The following is a 12,514-nucleotide window of genomic DNA, read 5'->3' as shown; positions in this document are numbered from 1 at the left end:
AATTTATAATCACAACTGCCTGTCAGCATCTCAAATGATCCTCCCTATCTAATCTGTGTTATGTCAAATGTATTTCTGGCCACCTGTAATCTTACTTGGCATGTTATGGCTCATGGAAGGGATGATGTGGAGAGAGGTGAATGGCTCTTTGTCAGCTTAACACCTACAACAAAGGCAGTGGTGATGGAAAGGGATGCCTTCATGTAACACCACTAAGACCAGATGATGGAGCTGCCCAGTTATATAAACATTCCTCAGTCCACTCACTATCCTCCTAGGAGTGGACTGCAGAAGAAGGGCAGTTTCGGCCTACTGTCCATCAGGTTCACGTTCATATGAGCCTGGAGTTGTAACCACTTTCTTCCTGTGGTGCCACTGTTGCCCTGAGTGGAGAGAAGTAGTCTCCTATCTGGGAACAAATGTTCCAGTTTTATTGCTAACCAACCATATCTTCAGAGTGCAAGGTAAAAATACCAGATACAGTGTGGGAGAAGAAATGCTCCCCAAACCAAAATGTAAAATTTTTCTGACTACTTCGCATTTTGTGGCAAATCACTCAATTTGTCTTTATTATTTTGGGTTTTGTTTTCAAAGGAATTCTCTTGAATAACATTTTACCAATATATCAGCTTCTTATGTTTATAATGCTGCCAAATTTCAAATTCTTCTTTTTCATTAGTTATGGTCATTTTTTTTATTTGGTTTGCCTCATTTTATTTGTTTCCCTTGGTTCATAATATATTATTTTAAATTGCAAAAATGTTGGTTGGGATAGTTGTGTCTACACTGAGTTGGTTAACTGGTCTGTGGTACTATTATGAATTGTATCTATTGTTGGTTTTGTTGGATTTGGTAGAGAGAGAGAGAGAAAAAAAAAGAAGTCTGTTGCTGTGTCTGATTTGGGAGAGATTTGGGCAATGGTGTGGCATGTGGTAGAGAACTTTGTGGTAAGAGTGTTTGTAGATGTTATAAAAATCAGTTTCACGATATGGGGTCAGGACTGTGGAATCGGTGGAAGAGTTGGCGACAGAGTAGTGAGGATGTGGAAGAGGTAGAGCAAGAAGAGGCTTGATGAAAAAGGAAGAGGAAGAGGGATGGAGGCAGAGGCAGAGTAGAGAGGATGCAAAAGAGGCAGAGCAAGAGGAGGTTTGATGAGAAAGGAATAGGGATGGAAACGGGAAGGGGTGGAAATATGGGTGGAAAGGGGAAGAGGGGGTGGGGGCAAAATCCAACTGTCATTTCCTTGTAGTGTTCCTTGGGTAACGTCAATGACAGCGGTTATTCCCACGACAGACCAAGCAAGTCTGCGGATTAATAATTTGTTAATGAAACCCACGGATGAGCCTCAGGACCCAGACTGACAAATAAAGACCAGATTGGAGAAGAGTACTGATCCACCCGACAGGAGGACACTGGTAATTTAAACAGCAGTCATCTTGATCTGCGGTAGGTGGTGACAACCATCATCCACGCACTTGATGTAGTGCTGCCTACTTCTTCCTTCACCTTTATCATTCCTTTTCTGTGTCTGCCCTCCTATCTTCATATTTCTCCCATCTTTCCTGCAACTTTTTATTATCCTTCTTTCCTTTTCAGGCAGCTTTACATTGAGTGACAAGTCTAATACTTCCTGTAAGCCTAAATCATTTAAAATGTTGGATGGTAACCATATAACCAACCCCCATGTGTTCCCTACATGTCAGCAAGTGGGTTGGCAGAGGGTGAGAGCCCCTCCCCATGGAACAACGAACTCAAAGACAAAAGACCACCCCTTACAGGATCATAGCATCTGGCTATAGACACAGATATTTTCCACGTGTTATATGGCAATAAGGTAGAAGGTCGCAGGGGGAATAAGTAAATGCAAGCTGTGAAGATACATTTGGTGGTCATCTGGTGAAAGATATACCAGTAATACACTAATCCAATGCACCACTGGATTCACAGAGTCAAGCAACAGTCTACATGTATTTGTTCTCAAAGTGCTACAGACTCAAAGTTTTCTAAATACACATGCATTTTAAGAGGGGAGTGTATGGTCTAAAACTGCATAAGCTGCTCATGGCAGTAATCCCCGTCCACACTGGTGGACAGTGACTGGCGGGCACAAGTGAGAAGTCCGTTATTCGAATATTTATGGCAGGTGTGACGGGCAAACCAGTGGACACTCCGTGCCCATTGCTGAGTGAAATCACCAGACACTGCCCGGTTTTTCCACTCTCTGGTTTCTTTTCATTTTAACTAGTACAGCAAGTATTGTGCTACAGAGGGCTATTTTTCTCGTATGAACTGTGTTGGCCATTGCAATACCGCACTCGAGCACTGTTGACTGCCTACTCAGCGACCACCTATTCCTCAGAGTCTGGACAACATATGAAGTCATGCCCAACAGACTCTGCCCAGTGCGAACACAGTCCGCCAGTCACTGCCCGCTATTGTGGACGGGGCTCTAGTAGCCGCAGATTCATCTAACCTGTGAGTCTGGCGGATAACAGGTTGAAGATGCCCTTCTCTAGTAGTTCACATTCTCCTCTCTGGGGAAGAAGGAGCTGAGGGATGTCTGCATAACCAGGCAGAGAGGTCCTCAGCTATATCAGCACCACCATGTGAAGGCTCTTGGATAGACTGAGCAATTATAGAATATTTTAGTACTGTACTTCAAGTTATCAAGACTTAACAGCAATTTTCTAATGACAAAGCTACCCAACCCTAGTCCAGCTTCCCCATCTTACAGTTACTAATACTGTACTATATCCACACAACTATAATTCTTACTTCATTTTCATATTCCACCCCACCTTTTTTTTTTTTTTTTTTTTTTTTTGTGTGTGTGTGAAAAGTTGATCTTAAATTTCAAAGCAGATCAAAGACACACACCAGCTGCAGTAATATTGAATTACAGGTGTAGCAAACATGAATGTACTACAAGTCAGGATCCCAAAGAAATGAAACAACTGCTTCATACATCTCAGTGGTACTGTACAAACAGTGTCATGGTTTACATAATTGAGAACTGAGAGCAATTTTCACCATTAACTGTGAAACTGGACACACTTTCACTGGATCTTTTCACCTGGATTCATGTTACCTTAAGTCATTACCATTCAACTTACAGATAACCTCTCATATTGCAAGGAGTGCTGCAGATTGTAGCTGATCCCTCCAGTTTGGAAGTCTATCCTAAGCTAAATGTAAATCATCCATACATAGAGGAAAAAAAAAAAAAAAAAAAAAAAGCACAAACACTGAAGGGGTTAAAAATTATTTGACCTGAATATTCAAACTGGTGGAGGTACTCGTCATCCACTCACCAGATGTAGTGCTACTCTTGGGTTACTGCCCTTTCCTCTCTTCCTTCCTTCTTTCCTGCTTTCCTCTTTTGTCTATCATTCCTTTATTCTTTCCTCTTCCTTCAGTCTACGGGTGACTCTACATTGAGTGATAAGCCAAATGGTTTCCTGTACACCATGAAACCGTTTACTACGCAGGATGGTAACCATATAACAAATTATCGCGCCTGGTGGTCTGGTGGGTAATTAAGGTGCTCCAACTGGACCGGGCCAGTGCAAGTTTATTTCCAAGGGGTGGTTGGAGTTTATTGCTCCCGTAATGCCACTCAGGGATGTGTGAAGGTGATCACTCTCATCTTAGATGTAAGGACCAACTTGCCTAGCCCTGGGCCTCTACATTCCTCATGGGGAAACACAGGATTAGATGATGTATGCATGTATGTTCAAATATGAAATATACATGTATGTCTGAGCAGTGACTTGAAGACTAAAACTAATAAAGGTAGTGTGAAATTGCATAGCTTTTATAATACTGTACTCCATTTCACTGCATGTTCTTTACATTCACACTGGCCAGCCCTATGAAAGTCCCATTACTGGGAGCCTGGCGGTGTGGTTAACCATGTACTCAACATTATCATCATCAACCGGACCTCCTTTCCCACCCAGGGCAGGGTGAGGAGTAGTAACGTCCAGACTGTCCAATCCAATTGGCCACGCTTCCATTCACTCATCGTTCAAGCCCCCAAAATCCTGGCTCCATCTGATAAACTTTCACCACATTCTGTAGCTTCACATAAATGTATCAGACAGATATACCTGTATATAAAAGGCCAACTTGTTCGTAGTGCTTCAACCAATCAGCCGCCATCTGAGACTCATGGATGGATGATGCGAAACTCATGAACAAATATGAACATATTGCGTGACACAGAACACCATTTGACCAGTATGAAGAAAATCACCTTAGCAAGTGACTGTTAGAAGGTGTGAATCTACTAACAGGTTGGATGGTACGAAGTAAAACATTAAATTCTGATAAGACTGAGGTTCTGAAACCATATGTAATTCTGTTTGCTCTTCATAACAACCACATTTTGATAAGGCATACAAGATAATTAAAGTAAACAAATGAGCATCACACACTTCACTTTCACAAAAAAATCAGAATCACAAACCTATAACTCAATAAAATACTAAAAAATACTCTCAAATGCATGGGATTGGCGGAGGAGAGCTACACAATAATTTCTTTAAACCATCGAACCCAAGAATACGGTACCTTATTTTATTCTTGCCACATAATAATTACTTCATTTAGCTTACAACATACATTGAACTAGACTTAATAATTGCCCTCAGCTCAAGAAAATCTTTTTCATTTTGAATAAAATAATCTTTAGTTGATTTGTTTTCAGCTGACATATACAGTATTCCTAACCTTTTTCAGCTCTGTTTTAGACCAAGTGTTGTCAGACTGAGCATGGATCTGATCAGCAACCAAGGAGACTCATTCATGCCTCTTAACTATGGCTCAATATACTTCAAGCAACCTCAGCTTAATATTCATGCGAGATACCCAATTTCATCCGATGAAAACAAATCAATTATGGTAAATGCAAGAATAATCTAAAAAGCCATCACCCAAATGCAAGGGGTCACTTTGGCTTACTCACTATGATTATATATCACACATTCAATGGACACTTAAAAGACTAGGATATGTATATGCAAAATGTTAAGTGAACCAATCGAGATTAATTTGGTTCATGAGGAGTGACTGAAAACTTTATTTAGAAAAAAAAATCACCGAAACTAATAATGAACAACTACAGGTAAGAAACAGGTGTTATACAATCAGTCTAGTAATAAACTATATATACAACTTCATGAGTTCTATCTATACAATCTAATATACTAGCAACGGTGGGTAAGGCACAGTCAGCTCCACAATATTACTATACCCGGTAAAAACACTTAAGAATTGCACAAACACTTATCAAAAGCATAACCAATTAAAGCTCTTGAGTAACAGGAACACTTATATGGATAAATCATCCCCAGAAAGTCAAATGGCTCATTAAAACCTCTGTGCATCAGTAAACCCATTAACATATTATCATGATACATAGATTTGCTGGAACACAGCTTGATATGTGACCAAAGTTTTGAGATACTGTACTACCAATATGCAAGAGACTGATACATAGTGATGAGTGAATAAAATGAGCAAGGAGGGGAAAAAAATTAAAAACGGAAAAAAATTAAAAACGGGAGAGTGCTTATCCCCTTCAATCTGGTTTACTTCAGCTCTATGGAAAGGCATTTCAAAGTATCTGGGTTAGATATAGCCTTAACTTGCCCTGTCACTACCAGATATCCTTCCCAAGTTGAATTACAGAAATCATCTGGAGGTGGCAGAGATAAACTAATCATTGTAGTGAAGAAGTACGGTAATGTAATTCTTTGCTGGCTTTTTCTTACTTGCTCATTTTATACACTACCTGCAGCTACCCAGTGCTGACTACTACTGACCTAAGAAAAAGGGTAGGTATTTAAGGATGGGTCTGAAGATGTATCGCCAAGAGTCGACCCCCCACAGGAAGTCCACATGATTGAAGTATGGATACGGCACCTTCAGGTTGACTGCTACATTGGGCAACCGCGACGCTAGCCATTCCACATCCTGCACCAGAGAGCAGTTAATGTAATATGTCATTTTATATCTAGCTACCTAGATTTCATTTGTTTTCACTAGGCTGAGATTTATGTTCTTTTGCACCTTATATCTGGAAAAAAAAAAAAAAATACAGTATTCATAATGCGGACTGCCTCTGTCATTGGATTAAGGTGGGTAAGAGGTTAAAAACTCCACATCTGCCACCTTTTCCACCGAGTCACACTTTCTCCAACCAGTCACCTCTAACTGACACAAGTTGTTTTCTTCCTACAGATAAAATGGCAATCTGTGTTGGGAATTATGTTCGCTTGTAGATGAATATTTCACAATGGTCTCCGAGTTATGGATGGTGGATGAGGGTGTGGCTTTACAGTCACGTTAGCTGGTGGGGAGTATAGTCAGTCCTGGCTCACCTGTGGGTCTGCCAGATAGTCATTCTTTCCCCAGAAAATGACAATGGGAACAGTGATGTTGGTGACAGGGTACAGTGGTGGGGTGGTCTGGTTGTAGTGGATAAGGTTCCCAGCAACACCAAAGTCATAATGTGAGAACTTCCCTGAAATATGATGGAAAAAATGAGCATTATAGTCACAGTGTATGAAACTGCCTGTAGGGAAATGGAAAATCATAAACCAGCCATGGTGTGAGAAGTCCTCAGTGATGATGCAGAAAATTAGTAAATATAAAGTTATGGTGTACAGTATTGTATTTCGCAACAATAAATGGACAAGCCTTAAGTATGAAGAAAACACAGTGAAACATACAGTGTAAGAGACAACATAGTGGGGCCATAAAGGTCAAAATACTGTGTTGATACTGATGCTGAAAAAGGGGATGGCACCCTTGTGATTTGGTGACCTGAACTCATCTCTTTGGGAAGGGAATCTTATGGAATGTACATCTCAGCCGGAGTCTTGTAAGATAATTATTTCTTTGATATTTCTGAATGGTCGAGGTGTCACATGCTTATATGGATACTTGCAGTACCGGGTATGCTGTGGTAGGAGTTGGTGGGGGATACGTTCACTGCACTCTGCATGCTACAGTGTACAAATGTTTCCTTTGCTATCGTAGCAATGGTATAACAAAGATCCACTAATAGCCCATATCTTGTGCAGCGCTGCATACCTTTCATATTTATATGGTCCTTGACTAAATGGGAAAAGACCAGTAACAGCTAACCTCATATTGTCTACTGAAGTGCATAGGCCCCAAGGCTCGGGTAACAATCCAAACCATGTGTGAATCAAGAAGATACCTAGACTAACCTGAGTTGACCTCCTGGGCATAATGAACAAGGGTCCTGACAGAGGTGCCTTCTGGACTGTGGGACAAGATGGCTGGCAGCCAGGTCTGAGGGTGTTAATGATGGTAAACATTAGTAGCAAGCTGTGAACATAGGGTACAAAACATCACCAGCATCATCCAGACCTCCTTTCCCACCTTAGGGCAGGGGTAAGGAGTAGCAAGCCCAAGTTTGCCCAATCCAGTGGGCCACACCTTTATTCACTCATCATTCAAGCTCCCAGAACACCGGCTTTATCTGATATGCCAAAAACTTTCACCACATTCTGAAGCTTCACATAAATGTATCCCTAAACAGACTTCTCCCTGCCAATCTCCAGTCACTTAGACTCGCATTACTTATATTATCTATGTTCAACAATTCCTTAAAGTCTTCTCTCCATCTGCTCACTTTTTCTCTCTTCTCCACTAGCAACATACCATTTTTATTTTTCACTTCCCGACTTACTTGTTTATCACCCTGTCTAACCCTCTTTACCTCTTTCAAGAACATTTTCTTAAAATCCCTCCACTTTACACTCAATTCCTTCCAAATTTCTCATCCACTCTCTTCTTACTCTCTCCTAATTTTTTCATCTCTCTTCCTCTCTACATGTAACTCTCTCATCTGTTTCTCAACTTCCTCCACATCCCTGTTTCTCATCCACTCACTATATGCTTTCTTCTTTTGTGCCACAGCCTGTCTCACCTCTTCATTCCTCCATGCTGTTCCCTGCACTCCCTTTTGTCTTCTCTTCGTCCCACACACCACCTCACATGCTGCACAGATTGCTACTATGAATATCTTGCACACATATTCCACATCCCCCATCTGCCCCAAATCATATTCACCCAATCGCTCTTCCACTTCTCTCTTATAAACTGGTAAATAACAGAAAAAAAAAAAAAAATAAAAAAAATAAATAAATGCTGTGTCTGTAGGGTACAACACAAAACAAAGACATTACACATATACTGCATCAGAGTACACAATAAGTTACCAACATTTATTTAGCTTAGGGAAGATTTATTACTGTGAAGGGGTTAAGTTTACCTGTTCAGCCCATGTGCACATCCCATTACACATGCATACATACCAGTATATGAACAAATGCATATGCACATGTCTATGTTCACAACACTCACACCCACACATGTACTAACCAAATTAAACTGTGGGAAGTCAAAGCCAGTGAGGAGGAAGAGGAGGTTAAGACACATCAATTCCTTGGTCTTCCTGTTGGCGCACAACTCTTCTGTGTACTGGATCAGCTTCTGGTTGTGGGGCAGGAGCTCATATTCTCCCAGGATTTCTGTCACAAACTGCAAGAGTACATCAGTGGAAATTTTAATGACATGAACATCACTGTCATTTTCATCATCATCATCATTATCACAAGGATCTTAGATTTTAAGTGAGGAGTGACTGTATGCAAATGTTTCAGCATATAATCCCCAAACACAAGACAGTAAGCTGTTATACTATCCTGGTCTGGCCATTGTTTTTAAATAACTGCCAATCCCTTTTTCGAGCTGTTAGAATATGCCAGTCAGGGTGATGGCCTTGTGTAAGCTTGATCCCCCCCCCTTTTTTTTCTTTTACCGTGTAATGCTATCACAAGAAGTTGGTCGGTCTTCTACATTTAACCACAATGAAAACGATAATAAGAGACCAGCAGTTACCATTTTACCTCTTTCTCTGTCACTGCTCACTCTCACCTCCAGTTCCGTGATATGTGGCGCCAGACGACGTATAAGGCTCCTTATGTGAGCTACCCGAGCTACTGGGGCCAGTGCAAACATCACACGCACTTTCTTTGTGTATTCTGGCCGTGATGACATGAATGCGAAAAACATTGTTGTGCCTGGTGTGGGATGAAAAGTATGCTTGCAGAATATAACACCTACTGTATGTTTTTGAATGTTAACTGTACTTAAACTGAGAATCAAATATTCTACAGATATACATTGAGGTCATACAAGAAGAAACTGCAGTAGCTAATACCTGCATATAAATATGAAAGGAAAGGAAGGTACTGTAACAAATATACACAATAGCTAATGTTCATATTGAAAAAACAACCTATTACATAGGGAAACAGTACTTGCAGTTATGTTTCAAAAGGAAGGGCAGAAGTCATGGAAAACGAGAGAAAGGATGATGGAAACTCGTTTGAGGGTATGAGAGGTGCCAAATATAGCAGAAGAAGCAAGGCCTTACCCATGCTGTGGCCAATGTAGGCAAGGCTGGAATGTCCTGTTGTGGCCAAGATGTAGTCAATCACCACTGGCAGGTCATAGTAGGCCATCTCGTCAAAGCTGTGGTAGGTAAAGCTTGGTAGTCAGCCAGTCCTTACTTTACCCCTTCATCTGGATGATTTATAGTGCTTGTATTTTATTCCAGACCAGAAGATTCAGATACTGGTCTCATTATCCTTTTCTAAACTTAATAAAATGGTCTAGAGAGTAAAGCAGTATATATACCATTAAACAGCTGGGGTTAAAGTACAGGATGCATGCGGGCACTTACATAACCCTTACTAAAAGCAGCACTACTCCCAACACTGCAGAAAACAGGCTTCCTCATAATGCATCCTTAAAGTCATCAGTAACTATAGCTCCGAAACAGATGAGATAGATAGTCAAGAACAACCTCCTTAAATGTCAGTTTTGGGGGGACACCTTGTATAAGTGAAAAAGAAAAAAAGTGGGTAAACAGAAGATGTTTAAGAGGTGGATGGAGTACCTAAAGTCCCAGAACTGCTTTTGTTCCGGTGAGAGGTGGGTGTGATTGCGGGAGTAGTGGTTACCCCGAGCATTGCCCAGCCACACATCATAACCGCCATCAGCAATCACATATGCTGCAGGATCAGAGGTTAGTGTCATAAAGGTGTATGTGGTGATAAGTGGATGACCAGTGACAGTGGAGACACAAACCTACCTCAAAGCAAAAGTTCATCAAACATCATGCACCCATGACAAGTATTCAAGTTGCAGGTGTGGTTTAATTTTGTCAGGTGAAGAGAGATCATCTATAATGACTACAAAGCATTGAGTTATCATGCAAATGTCTCGAAACTTTGGCTGGTTAATAAACAAAATACACATTAAACATATAAAAGAATAGCACTGTTTGAGTAATAATTAAAATTATGAGAAATACAATTACTAGTGCTGCCACAAAATATTTTTATTGCTTATTAACAATTTATTCAACATAAAAACGTACGGTAACAAACCATGAAACCACACAAATTTTTGAAATCTTTTCAGGAGTAAACTTTGTTCAAAGTCATTCTATAAAATGTGGTACTCTGTACAAAAAGTAAACAATTTTTCTGAATGACAAGTATGGTAAAATATTACTGGGTACTACAGTAACAGAAGACACTGTCTGTTCAAGTTAACTGTGCTCTCCCAACCTGCTGCCTTCTCTGGAGGTCCCATGAGCCAACAGGCAGAGGATGCCAGAAGACCATGCTGGAGGAACACTGGCTGTCTGGTGCGAACCCTGTTGTCTTCCTCTGTGTCCGAGTGCCGGCCATGAGGGATGCGGTGCAGTGTTAGAATGTATCCATCTTCAGTGGTCACATGATGAGACTCAACTGGGTACCCATATTTCATGATCAGCTGAGGCTGAAATGACAAAAGAATATGAAGCATGGTACCAGTGACATGATCTAACAACCAAATAAGTAGCTAATCATGTATGAGATAATTATCATTAATGTAGTGTACCAACTCAAGCATGCCATTCTTCAGGATAAAAAACGCACAGCTGCCTAACAGTAAAAGCCACATCATTCGTACCTAACCTGGGCATATATCTGACTTCAGTTTGGCATACTTATCACAGTATTCTAAATGCATTTGTGACTGATGTGCTGCTATTTGTTTAAACAAAACAAAACAATCTGTCAATGTCCAGAATCAATGTATTGAAACCAACTTTCACGTAATCGTGAAATAACGTTACTAACTTGGATTAAAAGTTAAGAAGTAATTACTTCTTGGCCAATGATATACTCCTAACCTATAAACAATACATATACAGGCAAATCAGTATACATTCTCAGTAACTACAATCAAAGCCAACAAAGCATGAACAACACGTAGCCATGCAACGGGTGATTTAAGTCCTTGTTACCATGATCGTATTTTACCAACAAAACACGCGATACTTACCACATCCAAGTATACATCAGAGTCATCATGGCCCTTTAATGACGCCAGATTAACACACAACAAAATCAAGCTTAACTTCATCTTGTGTTTTGCACTATTTGTAAACTGGAGGAGCCCTGGAGCTGGTTTGTTTACACTACGGTTGTCTCTCCTGAACTGACTTATACGTAGCTCAAAACTAACCAAATTGACTCATTGCCTCGTGACCCAAAGTTACTCATATTCACGCCCACTTCCAACTAATCATCACAAAGCTTCGTGTACTTCTTTGTAATATTGTAGTTAGCATAAGAAACGCCTTAACTATAATTATCACTCTAATAGTGGGCCACATGATTAAATGTTACATAGAAATTTGTTATGTACTGAAGTTTCGGGACGTCTGGCGAGTGATATCTGCAGACTTGCTGCCTTGAATCATCTGCTCGTAAACAGAAGCTTCAGATCATTAAACTATATAAGTACCCACAAAAAAGAAAAAAAAAATCTATAAACTGAAACAGAGGCACTACAAAAGGGAATTTTCCATAAACTTCAGAACATTATTTCCATCATTTCTTGACTAAATTTGCCCTAAGTGAAACAGTACAAACAAGCAAGATCAGTGGCTACAGTGCAATGTCAACAAATACGCAATAAGAACAAACCAACATCCGTAAGACATGTGACTGGTGCATGTGACCGAGGATGCTGTTAAGTTAGGAGGGGGGGGGGTAGGGGAGAGAGATAAGTGCAGAGGACATTATGACTCTTCTTAGTAACTCTTTCTTAAGATTTGTTCTGCACAGTACTCCTAAATATTCTCACTTACTCTATGTTACTGATTCAAACTACATCGATATGAAAACGGGACAGTTAAAATACAAGAGCATGTCAAGCTGCAATACCAAATAAATCGCGAACGAAGAGGAGCCACGAAACTTTCCATGCCTAATAATACGACCCAGATATTACTGGAAAAAAAAAAAGCATATCATTTCCTTCTCTTAAATAATTATAGTTTTGGAAGAAGAACGAAAGAGATTTTTATATTCTGCTCTCTCATCTTCCGCTATCTGATACTGGAGAGCGACGC

The 12,514-nt window shown here is 40.3% G+C and overlaps 1 protein-coding gene across 1 annotated transcript; it reads right to left on the bottom strand.

Moving 5' to 3' along the window:
* Window positions 1–5,296: 5,296 nt before the first annotated feature.
* Window positions 5,297–11,578, bottom strand: LOC145403258 (gastric triacylglycerol lipase-like). Its single transcript, XM_080275074.1, has 9 exons — window positions 11,440–11,578; window positions 10,677–10,890; window positions 10,001–10,115; window positions 9,476–9,573; window positions 8,974–9,119; window positions 8,419–8,577; window positions 7,239–7,323; window positions 6,384–6,526; window positions 5,297–5,976 (listed from the first exon to the last, which is right to left on the bottom strand). Exons 1-9 carry the CDS (start codon window positions 11,518–11,520, stop codon window positions 5,818–5,820), a joined length of 1,200 nt encoding a protein of 399 aa, XP_080131200.1. The 5' UTR covers window positions 11,521–11,578; the 3' UTR covers window positions 5,297–5,817.
* Window positions 11,579–12,514: the final 936 nt, after the last annotated feature.

The sequence above is a fragment of the Coenobita brevimanus genome, chromosome 60 (genome assembly GCF_032717465.1).
Source record: "Coenobita brevimanus isolate Jiangsu-jjx chromosome 60, ASM3271746v2, whole genome shotgun sequence".
NCBI classification, from domain to species: Eukaryota; Metazoa; Arthropoda; class Malacostraca; order Decapoda; family Coenobitidae; genus Coenobita; species Coenobita brevimanus.
This window is presented reverse-complemented; position numbering and strand designations above follow the sequence as displayed.